The 23,079-nt window shown below is 32.0% G+C and overlaps 2 protein-coding genes across 3 annotated transcripts; both read left to right on the top strand.

Annotated features, from left to right (window-relative positions):
- The first annotated feature begins 482 nt into the window (after positions 1-482).
- RING1A (RING 1A) lies at positions 483-10,100 on the top strand. Of its 2 annotated transcripts, XM_020373788.3 has the most exons (11): positions 483-590; positions 800-1,099; positions 1,259-1,301; positions 2,862-2,920; positions 7,550-7,631; positions 7,774-7,894; positions 7,997-8,038; positions 8,325-8,831; positions 8,954-9,061; positions 9,379-9,606; positions 9,845-10,100. In XM_020373788.3, exons 2-11 carry the CDS (start codon positions 823-825, stop codon positions 9,875-9,877), a joined length of 1,500 nt encoding a protein of 499 aa, XP_020229377.1. In that variant the 5' UTR covers positions 483-590; positions 800-822; the 3' UTR covers positions 9,878-10,100. The 2 variants fall into 2 exon arrangements, with proteins under 2 accessions (XP_020229377.1, XP_029129610.1); XM_029273777.2 differs by lacking the exon at positions 483-590 and having other exon boundaries at positions 672-1,099.
- Positions 10,101-19,343: 9,243 nt separating this feature from the next.
- LOC109810336 (Zinc finger C-x8-C-x5-C-x3-H type family protein) lies at positions 19,344-20,943 on the top strand. The gene has a single exon (XM_020373769.3). It carries the CDS (start codon positions 19,510-19,512, stop codon positions 20,683-20,685), a length of 1,176 nt encoding a protein of 391 aa, XP_020229358.1. The 5' UTR covers positions 19,344-19,509; the 3' UTR covers positions 20,686-20,943.
- The last annotated feature ends 2,136 nt before the right edge of the window (positions 20,944-23,079 follow it).

The following is a 23,079-nucleotide window of genomic DNA, read 5'->3' as shown; positions in this document are numbered from 1 at the left end:
CTTTAGTTTTATGACAATCATTAAATTCATATATATAATTAAATTTAAAATTAAAAACTATACGATTACAATTAAAGTGTACTTTATAAAATATTCTAAGATAAAATATCATCAAATATAATATAAATCACTCTAATTGATTTGGTACTGAAAGTTCAACATCAGTGTGTTTGGAAAAGATTATTTTTTTTTCCTTCTATTTCAGCTAATTTAATAAAAACAAGTTGTTTATAAAATAAGTCGATTCTTTGAGTTAACAACTTAAATTTGTAATTCTAAAAAAAAACATAAATTACATATCTCAAAATCACTTCAAGTAAATTTATCGAAACAAATATTTATTATGATTCTAATAATAAATAATTTAATTGTACACCTAGCTCTGTTGATCGTTACAACTGTTGTAATCTTTTTATCAATAAAAAAGAATAAACATGTTAATAAAAATAGTATTAAAATATAATAATAATAATATATGAAGACTATCCAAACCCATAAAGAAATGTTTGACCAAATCGCATCAGTGTGACACTAGGACGAGAAAAGGCTTCCACTCTCCGGCCTTGGCGCAAGACACCAACACCAAACCGGTTCCTTCCTTCCTCCTCTCCTCTCTCTATATTCATTATTGATTAAAATAATACAATATTCATTAATATCTTCTATTACACAATAGTAATACTAGTAATAACTAATAAGCACACAAAATAAACAATAGTAAACACTTAATTAAACATTATATAAATATAAGTAAGAGGTGAACGAAAATCTCAATCTCATTCTTCTCCTTCTTGTGCAGCACAAATCCCTCTGTAAGCAGCAATGCCTGCCCAGAAGCGCTCCTTGCCCGACTCTCTCGACGAAGGGGACACTTCGCAGCACAGCCTCTTCCATTCTCGACACGCCAAGCACCACCAACAACAAGACCACACGCAGGAACACCACGAGGACGAGGAGGAAGAGGAAGAAGAGGAGGAGGAGGAGGAGGAAGAAGAAGAGGAGGAGGAAGAGGAAGAAGAAGAAGAGGAGGAAGAAGGAGATGAAGAAGAAGAAGAAGAAGAAGAAGAAGCGGCGCAACATGACAAGGAAAAACCGCAGGGTTACGTATCACCTTTTTTTTGTTTGTTTTTTTATTTTTGGCTGCTTCGTGATTACGTGTTGTTTTCGGTGCCCCAATGGGTTTTCCTCAACTGGGTCGCGCTTTGTTTCGCCTATGTGATTCTTCATGCGCTCAAGTTCTCTTCTTTTCTGTTGTCAGATTCCGACGAAACCCCATCTTCTGGCTCTGAAGAAAAACCCGAGTACTCTCTCCCTCTCTCTCTCTAGAGCGTCTGCATTGCTTTGAAACTTATGTTTTGTGCTTTTTTTTCTTAGATTCACGTTTTGATTCCATGCATCTGTTTCCGGATCGTGGCCTAGTGTGAATTTTGCCGTTTTCTGCGTGTCTTGCGTTGAATTTGAACGCTTGTGTTGTGGATTTTGGTTGGTTCCATTTGACTGTGTGAAGGGGTGATACTTGTTCGTGCTGTTTGAGTTGGGGTGTCTGAATTTTGAGTCCCCCCGTTTGATTTTTGTAGTTCGTTTGCATGTTTGGATTTTCGACTTGTTTACGCCTGAAACTTGTTCGTTTCTTGCGTGGTAAAGCAAAGTAATTGCTTTAGCGTAGTTTTTTTGTTATTGAGTCTGAATTATAGCGTTGGATTAAAAATCAATCAGCGCCAACAATCATGTGTTATTAATGCTACAGTTACAATTTTCAAACTGTTTTAGTTTTCGTAGGGAGGGTGGGGTAAAGTTCAAGTCATGTGCATCATAATGTTCTAATTAGCCATATATAAACTATTGTGTTGATTTATATGGCAAGAGTTCAAAACCAGAATGTTTGAGGCGTTGTCATGTGTTGTTTGGCATGGTAGCAGTGGTCAATTTCTGGATATCATAGATTTGGGACTCTGATTCAGATCAAGGTTTCAAATTGCAGTTGCAGTTCCTCCTCACAATCCTTGATGTTGTGGGAAATTGTGGATAAATGTTGTTGATGCGGGGCCGCAATTGCAGTCATGGTACAGTTGCTGAGAGTCTAGAAACCTTGATGTTGAGGCCAAAATTGTGGTTGTGGATCATTTTTTAAAACCTTGATTCCGATAAAGATCTGATACTCTGATAGTTTGACAAGTAGTTATTGTTGCTTCCCTGAAGCTGTATTTCATAATTAGTGGTGTTTCTTGAGTAGCTTGACTTGTTCTCTGCATTTCTTCAATGTCTGTCCACGGTTGTCATAGACAAAAGGTGCTACAGGGTGTTGAGAACAAGTTAATCCTAACAAGAACTCATCAAATAATTGGTTTCATTTATACAGAGAGTGAACTATACTCATTTCAGTTGCAGTTCATATTCTCTATCTATCACTAGAATGGTTTAGGTCTCATTTATCACAATTTCATAGCTTTTACAAAACATTTTGGCTGAAGAAAGAAAACAAAAAAAAAATATAGATATATCTGCACACTACTGCATTTTGAATAAAGAATTGAAGGTTCAATTTAATCATTGTTTTTTTCTCCTTATGAGAGGAGATAATGAGCATATAAAGATGCGTAAAACAGTAAAAGTTCTTGATAAAGATTTGCTACGTAGAGAAGTATGTAAGCTTAATGGAAAAAACCAAATGGGTTTGATTAATACTCTGTTACAGAAAAAAATATATTCATATCCACATTTTGTGATGGGAAGTGATTCTTTAGAATATCATGTTACTTTGATTAGTTACTTTTATGAAGGAAGGCTCGGTATTGTTTATATATATTGTTCTTTCTATCAAGTTATATAATTATATGCCTATTGTCTCATTTTGTTTGCAGATTCGTGTATGTAGAACTTCTGGAAATTCGTAAAGATGTCCAGTGTCCAATTTGCCTTGGTATGTTTTTGTTTGCACTTTCATGATGGCATAATTGGATGTGATTTTGAATTTTCTACAGTCAAAATGTGCCTATATCTATGCAGTAAAATATACTTCTTGTCTCTCAATTCTCTGCTTATTAAAAGATCCTGATGTGCGATGGAAAGTTTTCCATGCTAATGCTGAGTTTTGTAAGTTGGAGAGAGGATGAGTATTACATGTTATTTTTCATAAAAGACACTAGTAGAATTGTCTCTGATTTTAAATGGATGATTGGGTGATCATGAAACTATTACTGGTCCTCAGTAGTTTTGTATTCTCTATTGTTGCTGGTACTATTACCTACTTTGTATTTAGAAAATTGATCATTTTGGTAAAATTGATATTAATTTATTCTTCTTATCTTATGATCATCCGTCAATTATAGTTATGTGAAGGAAGCATAATTTTGAGTTTTCCTTTAGAATACTTTAGGACAATAGTCAAGTTGTTAATGTGTGTGTGTAGATGGTCCTAGATATATAAATATAAATATCTTAGAATTTAGACTTAGGGTCTAATTTAACCCCACAAAGCTGACTTGTAAGGTTAGGATTGTCTAAAGCTTTATAAAATCTATTTAAGCCAAATCTCTAGTTGATATGGACTGAGCCACAACTAAGGTGGGTCAGGGGCAACAATAATAAAGGCAGATTTCCAACACTCCCCTTCACGCCCAAGGCTATCACCCTGGAGTGTGGCAAATGTAGGTGGCCCAACGATGGATCTAGAATATGCTATAATAGCATAGAATTTAGACTTAGGGCCTAACTCAAACCATTTAGGATTGATTATGATACTATCTTAGAATTTGGTCTTAGGACCTAACTTAATTCCACAAAACCGATTTAAAAGGTAGGGATTGTAAAAGTTTTATAAGCTCTATTTAAGCCACATCTCTAGTCGGTGAGAGACTCAATTTTCACCCTTGAGACGACAATTAATGCAGCCCCCAAATAGGGCACAATTGAGATAGGTTAGAGGTTACTGCAATTAAGTGTCTTTCTAACAAGATGTATTATAATTTTATAAGATAGGAATGTTTTCATGCATTAGTCTAATGAGTGATTTTAGTGAGTTAGATGCATTCAGTTGGAATTAGTATGCTAGTTTAATCTAATTTTGGAACTCCTTCCATTGTTCCTAATTTTGTTGTACTTGGCTAAGATAGGTTTTAAGGAAGACTATTGTTTTATAACTCTTAGAATATAGGTTTAGGTTTGACTAAATCCTATAAAACCGACTTGTAAGGTAAAAATTGTCCTTTACTTATATATTATATCTTGGTCATATCACTAGTCAATGTGAGATTTCCAATACACCCCTCTCACGAGTCATGCCAAGGACTGAACATCTGGATCGTGAAGTTTGCAAAATTGGATATCTGTGGGTGGTCCAATAGCAGGTGACACGATAGGCCAACAACAACTACTAGGATAGAATTTGATACTATTTTAAGGTAAGGATTCTCTCCACTTATATACACTATTTTGACTTTATAACCAATTGATGTGGGATTTTTAACACACACCCGTCAAGCTAAGGACTTAATATCTCGAGTATAAAGTTTACCGGACTCGACATCTGCAGGTGATTTGATAATGATTTAATAGCGGGTGGATCGATTGGCCCAACAACAATCACTAAAATGGACTTTGATACTATCTTAGAATGTAGGTTTTGGGTTAACTCAACCCTACAAAATCGACTTGTAAGGTAAAGGTTCCCCCACTTATGTACTATATTTTTGTCATATTACTGGGTGATGTGAGATATCCAATAATAACCACATTTATTATGGAAAGGACAATATAGTTGAATCCAAAGTACGACTATGAAGGAAAAGTTGAAGTTAAGACTTTAAATTATCTTATTAGGACCATCCATCATCCCTCCATGGGTAAAGGAAGTTTAATTTTAACTTCACACATCGTATATCCAATTTTATTTTATAATATCCTTATTTTTTGGTTCAAAGTATGACAAGATGGTGGATTAAACTCTTGTTGCTTGGAGGTCTAGTCTGTTGGGTGTGAATCTTCGAAATGAGATAGGCTTGATTTGAGTTCCATGACTCTAAACATGCACAAGCAAGGGGGGGATACTTTAGAGGCACACACACACCAATATATATATATATATATATATATATATATATATATATATATTGAAGAGTTAAATATGATTTTGGTCCTCCAATAATTGACTCTATTTGGTTTTAGTCCCTCAAAAATATTTTCCTTGATTTTAGTCTTCCAAATTTATATAATACCTATTTTTAATCCTGTTTTAAGCACCGTTAACTTTTGTTGTTAAAATAGGTCAACTTAGTTAGCGCACCCAAATCACCATTAATTATATTGATATGAAACTTTTTAATTTAAAATATTAATTATTTTAGGATTAAGTTAAGTTTTAGAGTAAAAATTGATTTTACACTTAAAACTTTTCACTATTCAATCTTGGACATAGGCATGGAAGTTCTGGAAGTGCTCTATTTAGCTTTCACCCCCAACGAAAAAAGCTGAGGGCCTCCTATTTCTGAAAGGTAGCACCTTGAAGCTCGGGGAAGGAGAAGAATGAGTGTTGTTTAAAATAATTTGTGTGTTGAGGGCTTCGAGAGCCATTGAGGGTGAAAGGGTGTTGTTGAAAATTTAGAATTTAAAGCTTAGAGGGTTGTCCAAAAAGGCGTAAAATTGAACGTTTATGGACTTAGTGATAGTATAGAGAAAAAAAACCTTGCTTTGATTTTCTGAGAACATTTTATTAGGTTTGGTAGGAGCCTTTTTGTTCAAGTAAAAGGGGAATTATGGGAACCTTTATATTTGTGTCTGAGAGTGAATAGTGAAAATTTCAAGTCTAAAATTAGTTTTTACGCTAAAAGTTAACTTAATCCTAAAATAATTAATATTTCAAATTAAAAAAATTTCATGTCAATAAAACTAATGGTGATTTAGATGTTGAGGTGACCTATTTTAACAACAAAAGTTAATAGTGTTTAAAAACAAGACTAAAATTAGGTATTACATAAATTTGGAGTAGGAAAATCAAGGAAAATTTATCTGAGGGACTAAAACCAAATAGAATCAAATTTTGGAAGACCAAAACCATATTTAACCCTAAATTGAAAATAAAGTGCAATAATACAAGAAAGAGAGTGATTACCATCAGGAATTGCAGTCTTATATCTATGACAGATAGCCACAATAGAGATAAAAAAAGCCTTTTACAAAACAGAAAAACTTACAATATACATATATTAATCTAGCACTTCCCCTCAAGTTGGAGCATGTAGATTGTTTGCTCTAATAAGCTTGGAATAAATGATTAAAATCCAATGCCCTTTAAGAGACTTGGTCAGAATGTCAGCAAGTTAGTCATTTGAATTGATGAATTCAGTACTAATCTCCTTGGACAACTTTTCTTGACCAAAGTGACAATCAATCTTTATATGTTTAGTTCTTTCATGGAACACTGGATTAAAGGCAATGTGAAGGAATGTCTGGTTGTCATAAAACAACTCAATTTGTTGAATTTCACAAAACTTAAAATCTTGAAGAAGGTTCTTAATCCACATCGACTCACAAGTGGTTGTGGCCATAGTTCTATATTCTGCTTTTGCACTAGATCTAGCAACAACATTCTATTTCTTGCTCTTCCACAAGATAATATTTCCTGCAATGGATATATAGTATATGGTAGTAGATCGCCTATCATGGGGCTTCTTGCCCATTCAACATCACAATACCCAGAGATTTGAGTATTTCCTTTATTCTCTCATACAGTAGACCCTGTCCTAGAGCCCTTTTAACATACTTGAGAATGCGAATTACAACATTGCAATAATCAATTCAAGGAGCTTGTATGATTTGTCTCAACTCCAACTGCAAAGGAGATATTAGATCTTGTAATTGGGAGATAAATGAGTTTCCCAACAAGCATTCTATATCTTTCTGGATATTGAAATGGTTCACTTTGTATGTTTTGTTTATAAACTATAATATAAAGGTTTATTTGGGAAGATGATTGAATGAGGAATATTATTTTAAGAGGAGAGAAGGCCATCCTATTTATTTAAAAACAAGTAGTAAGAAGTGCATCACCCTAATGATATATAGGAACTGAACACAACTGATTAATGATCGGTTCAACTGAAAACAACGGTGATTCAAGCACACCTTTAATTCTACACAGATTTGAAAATTCCTGGACTTGTATTGCGGTGTTAAGTTTTTTGCTATATATAGGATTCATAGCTCTAATTTGTAACTGTTTCTTTGAGCTCTTAGTTTTACACTGATTTGGCAATTCCTAGACGTGTTGCTGTGTTAAGGTTTTTGCTGGAAAGGAAAAATCATAAAGATAAAAAAATCTCAACATTGACTGAAAAGAAAAAATATTCCACATATTTTACTAGCACTAGATGTGTTTTTTAAAACTCAACCATGATATGATTGCCTGATGTTTTGGGTACCTGTAATCTTCATTGTGGTTTGACCATTCAATTTTGGATTTTATTATAAAGAAATTTTTTGAAACTTGCTCACTTCATGCTCGAATGGTAGCAAACATATATTGTCTGTGAAAGACTAATTACTGCTTGAACAGGTATTATTAAGAAGACAAGAACTGTTATGGAATGCTTGCACCGTTTCTGCAGGGAATGCATTGACAAATCGATGCGACTAGGGTAGGACTCATGAAGCTTTTTATTTATATAATATGCTACTGATAATTGTGATCCAAGTCCTTTATGTCTTTATTGTGCTCGTCAGAATACATGTTTTAGTTTCTGTATGCAGTCACATTTTATCATTTATGCATTGTCTCAGGAACAATGAATGCCCTGCCTGCCGCACACATTGTGCCAGTCGCCGTTCCTTGAGAGATGATCCAAACTATGATGCCCTTATTTCCGCTTTGTATCCAGATATTGAGAAGTATGAAGAAGAGGTATAAGTCGATCACTTTATTACTTCAACTTTTATTGTGTTTACATTAAGGGAAAGCTTTCACAAAACTCAACTAGTGATATCATTCACTATCCCATTGCAGGAGCTTGAATTTCGTGAAGAGGAGAAGAACCGCAATAAGCTGGTGAATATTTATTGCTTAAACATATTTAAGCATGCTTTCAGTATTCATATGTGTGTAATATTTATGCCAGTGATAACTTGCAACACTTTTTTACTGATTGCTGTTGACTGCTGAGTCATTGACAATCTGCATGGCTTCCATGACATATCAACTCCTAAATTCATATCTTATCAATGAATATTTATTTATTGCCGAGGTTCTCATGCCTTATTAATATTGAATCATATCATTCCTGAGTCAACATTGTCTCAATTTTCAAATCTTAGCATTCTAGTTTTTTTGGCAGATTCAAGCTTCAATAGCAAAAGTAGTTCAACGGCAATCTGAAGCACTGGTTAAGAGACGTAAAGATACACCAGGTACATTTGTAACAAGATCGCAGCGTAATCCACGAAGCATTCATTCTAGGAGACAAACCCAAGCAAATGAAGGATCTGAAGATAACGAGGAGGAAAATGACAACAATGAAAAGGACTCATCTTCAGCTGATGAACGAAGTACAGAAAACCGGCAGAAAAGGCGAAAGAGATGGGCTAGAGTTCGCCCCTCTCAACCCTCATCATCCATGGCAAGTCCTGATGGTGGAGGCATAGATAGCGATATGGATATTAGAGAAAATCGAGGAATTTCAAGGCAGGTGTCTAAACCTAGAAAGCTTACCTGGGGAAGAGGTGGTTTTAGAAGTAACACTCGGCATGGCAGTGGTGGTGGTAGCAATAGTAAAATTTCTCGCAGCAGTCGATTGTCTAAGTTGGTGGATCATTTCCGAAATTTGGAAGAAAACACTGACAAGGTATGGTTTTCATCCCTCTCTTCTAATTGGTGACAGATGTTACTACTGAATGCTTCTTTAATATGATTCTATTCTTATCTCAGTTCAATTTAATAAAAAAGATGATATATTTTTATTTACAGTTTGATGTACATGTCATGCTTGTTTCTCTCGACAAACAAAGTACACCAAGTTTGCAGCAGCCACACATTTGCTGTCGACCAACTTTGTCTGTCAAGCACCTTTATGAAGTAAGATCCTCTGTCTTTGATCGCTTGTTTCTGGCAGTGATAATTCTCGGTCAACTTTATCTAAAGATTGCTTAGGCCTCCACCAGAAGGCCAAGTATTGCTTTACGCCATATTTGTGAAATCAGTACGTGACTTGGTTGTTTGCACCTTCATGAGCTGGAGTTGACAAAGGATGCTTTATTAACATAAACCGAGTTATTTTCTGTCCCTCTTGATAAAAATGAATGCATAATATGCTTTTGTTAATGTGCCAATGTTAATGTTCTTGCCTTGTGATGATTATATTAAAATTTTTATGTATTTTTTTTTCTGCATAGTATGTTGCTCGTCAGACACCTTTGCCGGTTGAAGGAATCGAGATACTGGCAGTCAAAGGATGCTGCAGTACAAATTGTGACAAGTCAGCTGATGAGAAATCATCCCTGATACATGATGAGCTAACAACCCTGGTTATAGATCCAGACAAAGATGAACTGGAAATTTTGCAAGGACATGAGACTCTGGCAGGGCTTAAATCCAAATGCATATCCAAAAGTGGTCATTTGGTGAGTACTAAGGTGTCCCTCCCCTCCTTTAATATTGAGGAATGCTACAGCCTCCGACTCTTAAACGTCGAATTATCATCCAAACGTTAAAATTGATAATATCAAATTAAATCAATTGACAGATGTTAAACATTTAATGGGTTGGAAGATCATTTGATGTGTGGATTTCGGAACATCCAGCATTTGTCTTTAATATTTTATGTAGCAACTAAATTTCTTACTTTTTCTGTTGTTTCAGATGCTTGCATACAAGCGGAAGGAGACACTATAGTCTTAGTTGGATTGGAAGACTTTTGACATTGACAATGCCCACAATTTTCTTTGTTATGTACATAAAAAGAACAGTTGCCTATTGCTTCCTCGACCCCAAAAAAGAAAAAAAAAAATTTAGTACACTAATTATAAGAACCTACCAAAAGGTTATGCAAGCATTGTAATATCTTTATTTTTAGATTTACCTTCTAAAATATTAGTTAGGTTTCAGTTTTACTTAATTTCCAGTCTTATTCATCAGGGTGTATCCATTCTGTTGTCATGAGGATTATCGTAGTTGTAAGTACTATGGAGTAGCACTATGGTAGCAAATTTCGTCTTGATAGTGGAAAATGAATATTTTAATCAAAGGATGGTTTTGTTAAATAGACATTAAGGCATATCAGAAACTGATTAAGCTACAAAAATGAAATGCATACCAACTTTGTCCAAAGATTTTTTTTACCTTGATAAAATGAGACTCGGGAGGAGGGCCTGCGATTTCTTGAACACAGATTCCAAGTTGAGATACTTTCGAACATCTTATTCTGGCAGCATGACCAAATGTAGCAGTGCTATTGGATGTTTTCGTCTCTCCTATTTGTGGATTACATGCGAACTTGGGAGACTTGGATTCTGTTGTATCAATAGCAGTCTTGTTACATTATGCAACATGGTTCAATATAAATTTTTAAACAAGTTAAAAGAGGTTTTATGTACATATACATTTGGAAACAATAGGCAAATTTAGGAATATGTCATCATTGTAGCCATTAAAGTCTTTCCTTCGAATTTTTAACACCTGCATTTTCAAGGACTCTTAGTGCATGTAACTGATGGGAAAATCAGAAGCTACATGATGTCCGTCTAGTGAGATGTAATGAGATTAAAAACACGTTAGAAAATTATTTTTTCTTTACTATATTATAGGCCTTTTAGTTTTGATCCTTTCAAGTCCAAATTGTAGCTTTCCCTTTCACATACACATTCTTGTCATATAATCTAAAGGCATCTCAATGTGAATAAAATGTCACCTAATATTAGTATTGGAAATTTTTGGTCCCTTTAAATGAATTTACTCAATTAAGTTGATTCAAATTAGTCAAGGCAATGTCACTTTTAGATACATTTATGATTTTAAAAAAATGGAAGAGACATCCAATTAACTAGGTTGGTGCTCTCGCATTTAAGCTCTTCCACTCAAGTGTCACACACCAGTTTTTTTCCCCATTTCTAATATCATGAATTGCTTCCAATACTCTATCTCTTTCCCTTTTTGTTATAGAACAGATATAATATGAGGTCTTGTCTTTCTGCAGGATTCGCCTTTTTTTTTAATATTTAACGCGCTTGCTTGCATACCTAATAATCCCGCATGTGAACACATTTTATATATGACTTAAACTAATTATATAAAATTAACAAAAGAACTGAATTACACAATTGATGTAGAGTAAATAAGCATGAATGATTAAGGATAGGGATCACAAAAAAATTGTCACAGCTGAGTTTTTGTAGATAAAATTCGTGATTGATATTTGTGTATAATAGTTATCCATTTAAACTCCGATTATTTAATACAATTATATATAATACTTAAACTCAATATCATTAATTAAATTTAATAAACCTTTTACCCGTTCATCCATGTAATATTATATGTTACTATTATAATATTTGAGAAGAGTTGGAGGTATCATGAATTAAAAATGATTGAAAAATACTGTTATAACATTTGAGAAGCGTTTGCACAAACTGCCAGAGGAAAATTGTGGTTCTTGTCTGTCAGTATATGACAGAAGTTTCTTCCAGTTCCTGACACCTTATGTTATTTAACTATGAAACTGGAGTGAAATCCAATCATTTTGAAATTATTTAAATTTACAACAATAAAGTTCTATGAAGACACATATTATCTCATGATAAATTTGCAAATAAAAACATTCTACAGCATGCATTCTTTAAGTTTTCCCCTTAAAATGCGGGAAACTTACTGTGTCGAAACAGGTTCCAAACACACTCAAGAAATTACTAACATTACCGTGCCCAAAAGTCAGAGACTATAGCAATAATTTTCGTATACTTCACTATTGCAAATATCTGATTAATACTCATCATTTCTCATTAAGTGTTAAATACATTTTTAGATATCTAAACATCATTTTTGTTGTTTATGAGTGCTTATTCTTTGGCACTCCAAGTAGTATTAACACTCATTTGACACACTATTTCTCTAAATGTCTCCCTTTTTTTTTTCCTTTTTTTTTATTTTTAATTACATTGCTTCATTGATCTTTTCAATTACTTATGTATCCTCTTTTCCTATCTCTTTAGGTATCAATACCTTTTGTCAATACCTTTTGAGTGTGGATGAATCTTTTTCCTATTTATAAACTATTCACTCTTTCTTCAACACATCTTTCTGGTTAGATTCCTGAACAACTACTCTGCTATGCACATATTTTCTGACAGTAAAAACATGCCTGCAGAGAAATCCTCTATAAGATGAAGGTAAACAAGAAAACCTGAGTTTTATGTGATGCCACGGCTAATTATTTATAACTTCTCCTACTAATAGAGAGACACTTTTCATACTAACCTTTCAGATGCTGTTATGACTAAGATGTCTTCTACAGAGAATAGTTTACTTGTGTAGAATACATCAGTGTCCTGCTGCTTTTTATGGGCCAAAATTGATTAACCACAATCCTTTCTCAAATAAATAATCACACTACTAAGAATAAGTTTGGGAATTGAATTTTTTTTCTCATTTTAAAGGTTTTTTTTAAATTAAAAAAACTATATATTTGAGACGACACTAAAATTTGTGAATTTTTTTTTTCACTAAAAAATAAAGTGATTATAATGACAATACTAGAATTTGAGTCTAAGACTGTGTGTATATTTCAATCTCTCATTATTAGGCTAACTCTAGTTGTTTATATAGAAATTTGAAGTTTATAATTATTTTTTAACAACCTTTTTTCTTTCTAAAGTTGATTTATTATATCAAGAGAAATGTTAAAAACACACTCTTTTAAATATACTTCTTTTAATCTATTGAAATTTATTAAAAAAATACAAAAAATAGTGAGTTCTACAATCACATTATATTTAATGAATCTCTTCTAATTTTATGATTTTCAATAAATCCTAATTAATAACAAAAAAATGCATTAAAAAGAGTATATTAAAAATATTTTTCAATTAGTCGATTTTGTTGTTATATCTAAATGAAATTAAATATTTTAAAGCTTACCAAAAACAAAAATTTATTTCGATTATAATTGATTTAAAAAAGTAATTAATTACAAGTGATCGACTAATTTTCATAATTATTTCCAATACAATCTAAAAACTAATCACAAATTACTCAAATCGCTTAAACTTTAATTTTCTTTTACTGAAATTATCCCAAGAATGAAGTAGTATTAATTTAATGAGTTAGCTCCCTAAAACAGTGTGGTCGAAGTGATTTTTGGGTATGAGGTGGAAAAATCAAAAGCTTCTCACTCATTTCTATTCCTTTGCACGGTACTAAATTAACTTCATTGTGGATCGTTTTTATTTTTTAAATTTATAATTGTATATTATTTTATATTTATATTAAACCTGTCTATCGGTTTGATTAGGAAGTGTTTTCTTGTAGTTTTCCTCCGTTAGTTATATATGTGGATTGAATGTGCTTTCTAAGGAAAAAAAGTATGGTGAAAAAGCTTTAAAGCAAAGACCATATGTCCCAAAAACAAGCCATCTTCGTTGAACCAATTCACATTAATGTATGTGTGTGAGAAAGAAGGGATTCACTAATTATTTTAAGGAGTTTGGTTGGAGAGAAATTTTTTTTTATACTTAAAAATTATGATTCATGAAAATTATAAATATCGATAATCATGATTACTCAAAATAATTAAAATGTGTTTGATTAACTATAAATTTTTTTTAAAAATATTCATATATGATTTTCAAAAATTATAGATTTTCATGTTTGGTTATAATAATAAATTTCTGGGTATATAAATATTTTTTTACAAAAATATCATTTATTAAAATAATTTAATTAAATATATTTATTTATTCAAATCTTATTATAAATATGGTATTAAAGTATTTTAAGAAGTTGAAAACAACTTATAGTTAAAATTATTCAAATATAAAATTCAACAAAAGAAATATACAAAGAAAAATATTATATAATAAATAAGAAGAATAAAAATATATTATTTCATTTAACTCTAATAAATAAGTATTAATAAATATCATTAAATTGTATAAACAAAACTAACTTTAATGATATTATTAAAATTGTCAAAATCAATAAATAATGAGATAGAAGAAAGAGAAAAAGGGAAATAAATATATAAAAAGGAGAGAGAGAGTGGGAGCGGGGGAGGGAGAGAGGGAGAAGGCTAGGGAGAGAGGAAGAGTCAAAAAGATGGAGAGAGAGGAAAAAAGAGAAATATAAGAAGAGAAAGGGAGAGAGAGGAAGAGAGAAAGGGAGAGAGAGGAAGTGAGGAGGAATGAGAATAAGAGAGAAAGAGAAATAGGAGAGAGATTTTTTATTTTAAAAAATGATATTTTAGTCTTTTTATATACATAAAACTTTTTTTCTATCTTAGAAAAGTTAGATTCTTAACCTTCTTGAAAATATTTTTGTGAGAAAGTGGGATAAAAATAGTTTTTAGAAAATTATATTTTTAGAAATTTTTTTTCAAATAGCTACCAAACATGGAAAATCAAGATTTTTTATTTAAGATTCCTAGAAAAGTAAAAACATTTTGCGTACCAAACGTCCTTTAAAAATAAATTTACTTAAACTTATTATAATTCAATAACTCATTTTTACATCAAATTTTAATGGTCCAACTGTTAAAATAAAAGTTTTTAATGTATAAATCAAATTTATAAATTTAAAAAAATTAAAAATTATTTTATGTTTCCTTTTATTAATTTAAATTGACGAATAATCATAAAAATATTTTATACATTTATTTGAATTAATTAAATAAAGTATCAAATAGTTTTCAATTTTTTTAAAAATTTACATACTTGATATGCATTAAAAACTTTTAATTCAATTGAATTGTTAAAATTTGATATAAAATATGAGTTATTAAATAAAGTAAATTCAGTAATCCATCAATTTAAAATAATAAAATAAGGTATCAAATACTCTTCAATTTTTTTAATTTACATATTTAATTTATATATTAAAAATATTTAATTCACTGATTAGATCGTTATAAAAAAATATTTTTTTTCTAACTCCATAACTTAAAAACCTTTCTTAAATAGACTTTATAGAGCTCGCTCTTTTATATTTTATGATTCATCTTGATTTCAATTAAATATATTTTTATGTCAATTATTTAAATAATAATTTTATACCAAATTCAGTTCAAAATTTAAAAAGCAAAGAAAAGATCTTGAGAATTTTAAAGGATTATACACGAATTTATAATTAAATAATTTTTACAATATAGGAAGAAATGCTATGTATAATTAATTTAAATAAATAAAAGATTTTTTAAATTAATGATATTATTAAATATGTGAAGAAATACACATTGATACATTATTAAAATATATTTAATTTTTTTAATAATAAATATATATATATATATATATATATATATATATTAATTAAATAAGTTGTTTATAAATAAATATGTACTAATATTTAATATATAAATTTAATTGGGCCTCATTAAAAGTGGTCTTATTCCAACAAAAATACTCTCCAATTCTTAAAAAAAAATTGCTTGATACCACTGCTGTGAGTGTAACACCAGCGTCGGAGCTGGCCAAATGTGTTTTTGTTTAAGGTTTTATTATTATTTTTTTAAGTGTAGACTACAAATATTTTAACGTGAGGTAATTCTGTTTGATTCAATTAGAACTAGGGTGATCAAATTCTTTTTATAAATATTTATCACAGGTATATATATAAATTTGAACTTAAAATTACTAATTAATACAATTATATATAAATTTTAACTCAAAATTACTAATTAAATTCAAATAATCCACAGTCAATTGAATTTAATTTAAGATTTTATTAACTGAGTGTGTTGAAATTTAATTTTTAATCTCTCATAATTTTAGTCCCTTTATTTTAAAATAAATATATTTAGTTTTTTTTTTTTTTTTAAAAAATATATAATTTTAATTTTATTATCAATTTGATATTTATTGATCATTAAATTTTAATATTTTTTTGTGATATATTATCATTTATATAACATGATATTTAATAATATAATACATAAAAATTAAAATTAAAACATAATATACAAAAAATCTATTATATAATTTTAATAAATAATTAATATTTATTTTAATAATAAACTTTATTTTCATAAAATTTTTATTTTTTCTCTTTAAATATCATATTATTAATATCACATCATTTAAATATAAATAAATATCAAAATTTAACGATTAATACATCTCAATTTAATATAAAAAAAACTAAAATTTTATAATTTTAAAATTTAATAGAATGAAATATCTCTATTTTAAAATAAAAAAATCAAAATTATCAATCACCAAAATTACAGTTTAATCAATAAAAAAAAATATTAAATAGTTTTATGTTTTTAATGCAATAACTTTTACTTTGTTTTCTTTTCCTATATCATAAATACCCTGATTAGCAGTTTCTACTTTTGTTTCCACTTTATCCTTTCTTTTAATGGACCTGACGTTTGCATTCAATGAAATCAATGAGCTTGACCTTGTTATAAGGTCAGTTTGAAACTTAATTATAATTATAATACAGATACAAACGAACATGCTTTATCTCAACAAGTCAACAATAACGCACATAAGGTTATCACTATATATAAAATAAATAAATAAAAAACAGAATGACCTCAATTGCAGAAAGTAACACGTATCACTTCCTCCGAGATAAGAAATTCTAATACAAGGAAGATATATTAAATTCAATTGGAAATTGACAAGTTATGCAGATCAAAGATTCCTTTATATTGCACCTGCAGTTTTCAAATAAAAATATCAGATGAGGAAGCTTTCTAGACTATGTTTAATGCAAAAGTAATAAAATTTTATCTAAGTGAGATATTTTAAAGGAATTTATTAATTACTCTTTGAGGTTCAGAAGTTTGCTCTGTTTGATAGACTTGTGTCTTTGGTCGGGAAAAACTGTGATGAAGCTCTTATTACTCTTTGAATGTACGATATTTTCAATAAACAATTGGTCATGTACCTACTAAAGGTGATAAAATCAATAGTTCACAACATAATGGAGGAAATTTAGCAGAGTGACAAGTTCAATGGAAATTATCCGTGCAGCATAAAAATTTTGCAAGCTTTGGTTATCATAGACATTGGATTCAATTTGGACAAACACTTATAGAGAAGTTTGAGGAAGATTTTTTAAAAATCGAGATACATATGGATTTTAACTTGAAGAAAAAAATTAGATTATTTTATTTCATAACTGTATTTTCTTTATCAGGATTAGACCGTAATGGACGTATAAGCAGCAGCATATCATGTAACTTGGTTAACTTTTGCTGAGTGACGAATGCACTTGAAGTCTTGAATATGAAGAGTTAGGAGAAACAAAAAAGAAAATGTATTTTCTGTCTCTCTGCAGTCAGACTCTTAGCAATTCAGGCAGTACCAGGTGACCCTTCCCCTTATTTTATTTACACAAGATTCAGGAACCAAATTAAGATTTAATATGGATAACACCTATTTTGTTGACTCAAATGAATAGATCTAATCCAAAAGAATACTCATTTTATTCTGTGAAGGTATCATTATGTGAGATTTCATATTTAATAAGCCAATCAGCACAGAAATTTGCTTTCCGCAAATTATGGCACAAAGTAAGAGACCAATACCTAGTACTGAGGATTCTTATCAAAACAATTAGTGGATAGTATGAGTGAAAGGAACAACAATATTTTTTAATCAATTTTAAGGTACATTGTGACTCACATCCTTCCACTTACGAATTTAAATTCTGTTTTTTTAATGGCTTCCTCAACCTGATGAGCACATAGTTAAACAATATCTGTTAAATTCTATAGTTGTAGAAAATAATCACAATCCTTTGTCAAAAAGATAATCATACTAATAAAATAATCCTACAAATGAATCAAACTGCTTAAACTTAGTCCCTTTAACAGAAACCACCCCAAATTAACGGAGAATTATTAAGTCATGAATTTAGCCCTTTTGAGGTGAGTTGAGTTTTAGGTTGAGAAATCAAAAACTTCTCTCTCTGTGTTATTCCTTTGCATGCCATTTACCTAAATTTCAGCCTGTTAATTGTGGAAGTGTCAGTTATGGTTTCCTCCATTATGTGGATTGATTATTCTTTCTTGGGAAAGAAAGTGCACATAAATTTTTAACCGGAGATAGGCCTTAAAGTTTGGTGCGGTTCCTGTTTTCCTCCAATTTTAACTGCCAGATGACCAGGGACTAACTTGTTTTTATGGACCTGACGTACGTTATTTGAGTTCATCCAAATCAATGGACTTGCTTGAAACTGATACAATAATAGAAGTATTATTTTAATGACTTTACCTTAACAGGTCAATAATGACATGTATGAACTCAGTTTTATAAGGGCCAATACCTCAATTATCTTTAATTGTATTTCCTTCCTTGTCCACAGAGTTCTAGATCCATCCAATTCTTTATTGAGGAATATATGTGTATCCAATTAATTTCTCAATTGTATTGTATAATACTACTAATAGTAATACACTAAGATATTTGGTCATTGGTCTGAAATGAAGAGATAAGCCTTTGTGTCGATGTGAAAAAATGAAACTAATAGGTTAGTCCATCATTATTCATGCTTTAGTTGACGACATAATACTGTGAATAAATGGAACTAATTTATTTAAACATAATTCTCAATGGCTGCAATTAATTACACAGCCTAACCAGTAATTCAGGGTTACTTAACTTTTTTGTATGTTATCATCTCTTTTAAGGTTCAACCACTTCACTTCTTCAGTAGTTGAACCATTATTTTATATAAACAGAACATGATTTTTCCTAAGATCTCTTTTGTTATTATGTCAAACTCATAATCAGACTTTATTAGGCGTTATAGTAGTTTCATTAGAAACGCATATACACAACTAGACAAATCCCCTTTGGTTATAGCAAGGAACAGTCGGTCAAAAATTTAATGTACACTTCTTTTGAGTCAAAGGAGAATAAAGGGAAACAAATGCAATGAACCAACAATGGAATTCAATTCAAGTCAAGTCGAAGAAAGTCTCTTACATGGAGCCCTCTCGGGCTCACCCTAACGTGATCTAGAATTTTCATGTTAGCTTTGATGCTAAAATGTGATCCAAAACCCCTCACAGATATTTCAAAAAGAGAGCTTGTAAGAGAATTACACATAGCCAAAATTCCTGCCCCCAATGAATTATCAAACTGCCACATACCCTCTTTTGCATGCTGATCCCAAATGCTACGCAGCCACGCACCTCCTTCACTGTCCCCACACCCCATCCTTCTCACCCTTTCTCTCTTTCTCTCTCCCCAACCACACTATATAACTCACCCTTTGTTTCCCTCTCATTAACACACTCACACACTTATTATTCCCTTTCTCTTTCATAGTCTCACAAAGAAACACAAAAGGTGGCCAAAATGAGCAGTGTCTGCGCAGAACAGCACAAGTTTCACCCTTCTCACCAACTCCTCTCTCCCAAGAAATCCCTCAGAGAGATTGACATCCCTCCAAGGAAGCTCCTCACTCGCCGCGCCGCCGCTGCATGCAGCGCTGCTGACGTCTACTCCGACGAGACCATGCTGCAGAAGTTCCTCCCTTCCAACACCCTTGACGACTCCGACGAGGATGATCCTTACTCATCCGACCACTTTCGGATGTTCGAGTTCAAGGTCCGCCGCTGCACCCGCAGCCGGAGTCACGACTGGACCGACTGCCCTTTCGCCCATCCGGGCGAAAAGGCACGCCGCCGTGACCCGCGGCGGTACCACTACTCAGGCACGGTCTGTCCTGAGTATCGCCGTGGCGGGTGCAGCCGTGGCGATGCATGCGAATACGCCCATGGCGTATTCGAATGCTGGCTGCACCCTGCCAGGTACAGGACAGAGGCATGCAAGGATGGGAAGAATTGCAAGAGGAAGGTCTGTTTCTTCGCACACACTCCTCGCCAGCTCAGGATTTTGCCTGTGAATTCTTCTAATGACATGACATGCAAGAAGAACGTTAACAAGCTCTTGAACCATGGTTCGAGACCAAGCAACAACTGTTGTTTGTTTTGTCATGGTGGTGGTGGTGGTGGTGGCGGTGGTTCTTCCTCCACCGCTTCACCTACTTCCACACTTTTCAGCGTGTCTCATTTCTCGCCGCCGCTGTCACCTTCCTCGTCCACCTCGCCGCCTCAATCTCCGTTGAAACCCTTAAGCGGGGTTTCTCTTTCTCCGATTTCCCGTTACGGTGCTGTGAATGTGAACCACCATCATGGGGTGGTGAGTTACAAGGACATGTTCGCTGAGTTGGTGAATTCTTTGGAGGGTTTGAGTTTCAACGAGGGTTCACCTGTTTCCGGTGCTAAAGCACCGAACTTGCCTTGGCTTGATGTTTCTTTCAACTATGAGGAACAGCAGCAGCAAAAACAACAACAACAACAACCACCGTTCATTGTTTCTTCTTTTGGCTGCGATGATCAGCAGTTTATTTTTTCACCACCGGCAAAGGGGAAGTTATGTTGCAACAAAATCATGGGCAACGAGAACAAGGTAGTCGGTGGTGACGTGAATGGCCCAGATCTCGCGTGGGTGAATGAGTTGCTGATGTAGAGGGTGAAGATCGATGGGGAAGAAAATCAAATAATGGTGAAGAATGAAAATGGTAGTGACTATAGTGAATGAAGGAATGATTCACAAGTGTAAATACGCGGAGAAACATAAAAACGTCTCTGGCGTGGTCTATTGCTATTGTTAATTATTGTTTCAGTTCATTATTGCTTTCTGAATTTGTTGTTAAGTTTGTGACAATTTATTTATGTAATGTGGACTTTGTCTTGTTTTTAATGTATGTGGGAATATCTTGACTCATGGTGTTTTTATTTTTTATTTTCGTTATTAGTGGTGATGGTAAGTAACTATTACGTGGTGAAACTACCCTGAAGAAGCTAAATCTTTGGGATGGGAAATCATGATATTTTGGTGCTGTGTTGGCCTTTACAAGTACAGAAAGCGGATTCCAAGACATGGCAAGCATGCAATCTTTGTCGTGGCAACACGTCACATTGGAACAATGGTAGTAGAATTTCTTTTATTGGTTATGGAAAAAGATAATTAATCTCGGAAATTTTATATTTTTTGAGCATTTCGTTTCAGAGTGAAAGTGGAAAAAATTGTAAAATTGGTGAAAGCATAGGTGAGCACGCAAATTGTTAATTGGTGTAGTTGAAAATTAAATTCGAGACCCCCGAAAGCAAAGTAAAGTATCTTTACAGGTGTAAATGATGAAACAGTGACATCCTTTATTTATTAAAGATACTAGTAAAATTCTTTGACGGTCCTTGTCATTTATCTAACAAGGGAAAAAATAGAAACAAAACTACAATGTTTAATCTAGCACGTTTTGCTACTTTATTGCTCTATTTCCTACCAAGATGGTATGTTTATTAAACTGCAAACTATTCCATAATAGTATATGAGAGGTTAATTACGTTGTTTATAATCAAGTTAATGGATCACCAAAATGTTAAGTTAGCAAACAAATTCATCTCGACCGATTTAAATCGAATTAAAATGTAATAGTAAAACTGTACTTCTATTGCATTGGCTGTACCTTGAAGATGAATTTTTTTTGTTCTGTGTCAGTGGAAAGCTTAATCGGTCGATATATGTGTGTGTGTTATTTTATACTATTATTTCTGTACTTCTTTTTATATATGTATTTAAAAAATATGCTTTGGATTAAAAAAAATTTGTCTTATTTTAATGTTTAAGAATGTTAGCAGTTTTTAATGTTCAATCTAAATAATAGACGTCTATTTTTCTTCTTCCTGTTTTTATTCTGCATTTTTACAAACAAGAACTGTGACCCTGACGACTTTAAGACTCGAATAATAAAAAGTCATTTGATTCCATCAATTGTAATAGTTAAACCACAAACTTTCATGTTTGTTGCAATTACAACTCATTGATCAGATAAGTAATTTGACGAGTTTAACTCGACATTGTTGTATATTTATATATTTAAAGTAGTATTTAGATAAAAACAGTAAAAAAAACTCCAATAACATTAGAACAGAGATACTTATATGCTGTATATAATATATTCATGGTGAAAACAATTTGAAACATCAAACAGTATAGGCCATATCTACGTTGTCCAATCATATTTTTCACCGAAAAGGAAGTTATTAACCTATTACATTTTTACTATAATTTTTTTTATAACATTTTTCACTGTTTACCTTTTAGTTATCTCTCTATTACATTATTTATCTCATTTGATGAATAACACGTGTTGAAGATTATTTGATGATTTGACGTGGTCATGCAGCTGTGGCGACCTTGCGTACGATACATCTGGAGCTATTTTAAGATGCATTTGTTCCCTCATTAGCCTGGAGGATCTAAATTTTGCTTTTAAAATTATTCAAATCCAACACCATTTTTCTTAATGACTTAGAGCATTTCGTTTAATTTATTGTTTAATGCAATTTTTGCACCAAAAGACTTGATCTTCAAAGAGGTATAAAAAAAAATGCTGTAAATCAAGATGAATTAATTAACAGTGACAAACCAATTCAAGCTTCACATTAAGTAAAGGTCATTTCAAGCTTAATTCAAATATAAATTGTAAAAGAAATAAACAGACAAATATATTACTATTCATGCCTCTATATTTGAGGGGGACCGGGGTTGGTCTGGGGTTACTTGTTGACGCCAGAAAATTCTACATAGATCACTCACGGTGGTCCTGTGGTTGCAAAAATGGTAGAGATGCTTTAAAAACACTTTAATAGATGAGTTAACTTCATAATAAGGATAAAGATGCAGACAAAAAAGTTAAGAGTATTAGCCTAGGACTACTGAAGTGAGACCCCTAAAATGCAGATGAGATTTTATTTATTTTAATATACACGTGGTATCACTTTTTTTAACAAAATTTTCTGCCGAGCCTTATTGGTAAAACAGAGATGAGATGAGTCGACTGAAGCCAGTAACTGAGGT

This window comes from Cajanus cajan, chromosome 10, assembly GCF_000230855.2.
Source record: "Cajanus cajan strain Asha chromosome 10, NIPB_CcT2T_4, whole genome shotgun sequence".
Classification (NCBI taxonomy): Eukaryota; Viridiplantae; Streptophyta; class Magnoliopsida; order Fabales; family Fabaceae; genus Cajanus; species Cajanus cajan.
This window is presented reverse-complemented; position numbering and strand designations above follow the sequence as displayed.

What these genes read in the sequence shown, in the direction of transcription:
- RING1A (XM_020373788.3), top strand. Translation starts at nt 823, where the DNA reads ATGCCTGCCCAGAAGCGCTCCTTGCCCGACTCTCTCGACGAAGGGGAC. An exon ending in CTGTCAAGCACCTTTATGAA is followed by an intron (nt 9,062 to 9,378) that starts GTAAGATCCTCT and finishes TTTTCTGCATAG; the next exon opens with TATGTTGCTCGTCAGACACC. An exon ending in TATCCAAAAGTGGTCATTTG is followed by an intron (nt 9,607 to 9,844) that starts GTGAGTACTAAG and finishes CTGTTGTTTCAG; the next exon opens with ATGCTTGCATACAAGCGGAA.
- LOC109810336 (XM_020373769.3), top strand. Translation starts at nt 19,510, where the DNA reads ATGAGCAGTGTCTGCGCAGAACAGCACAAGTTTCACCCTTCTCACCAA.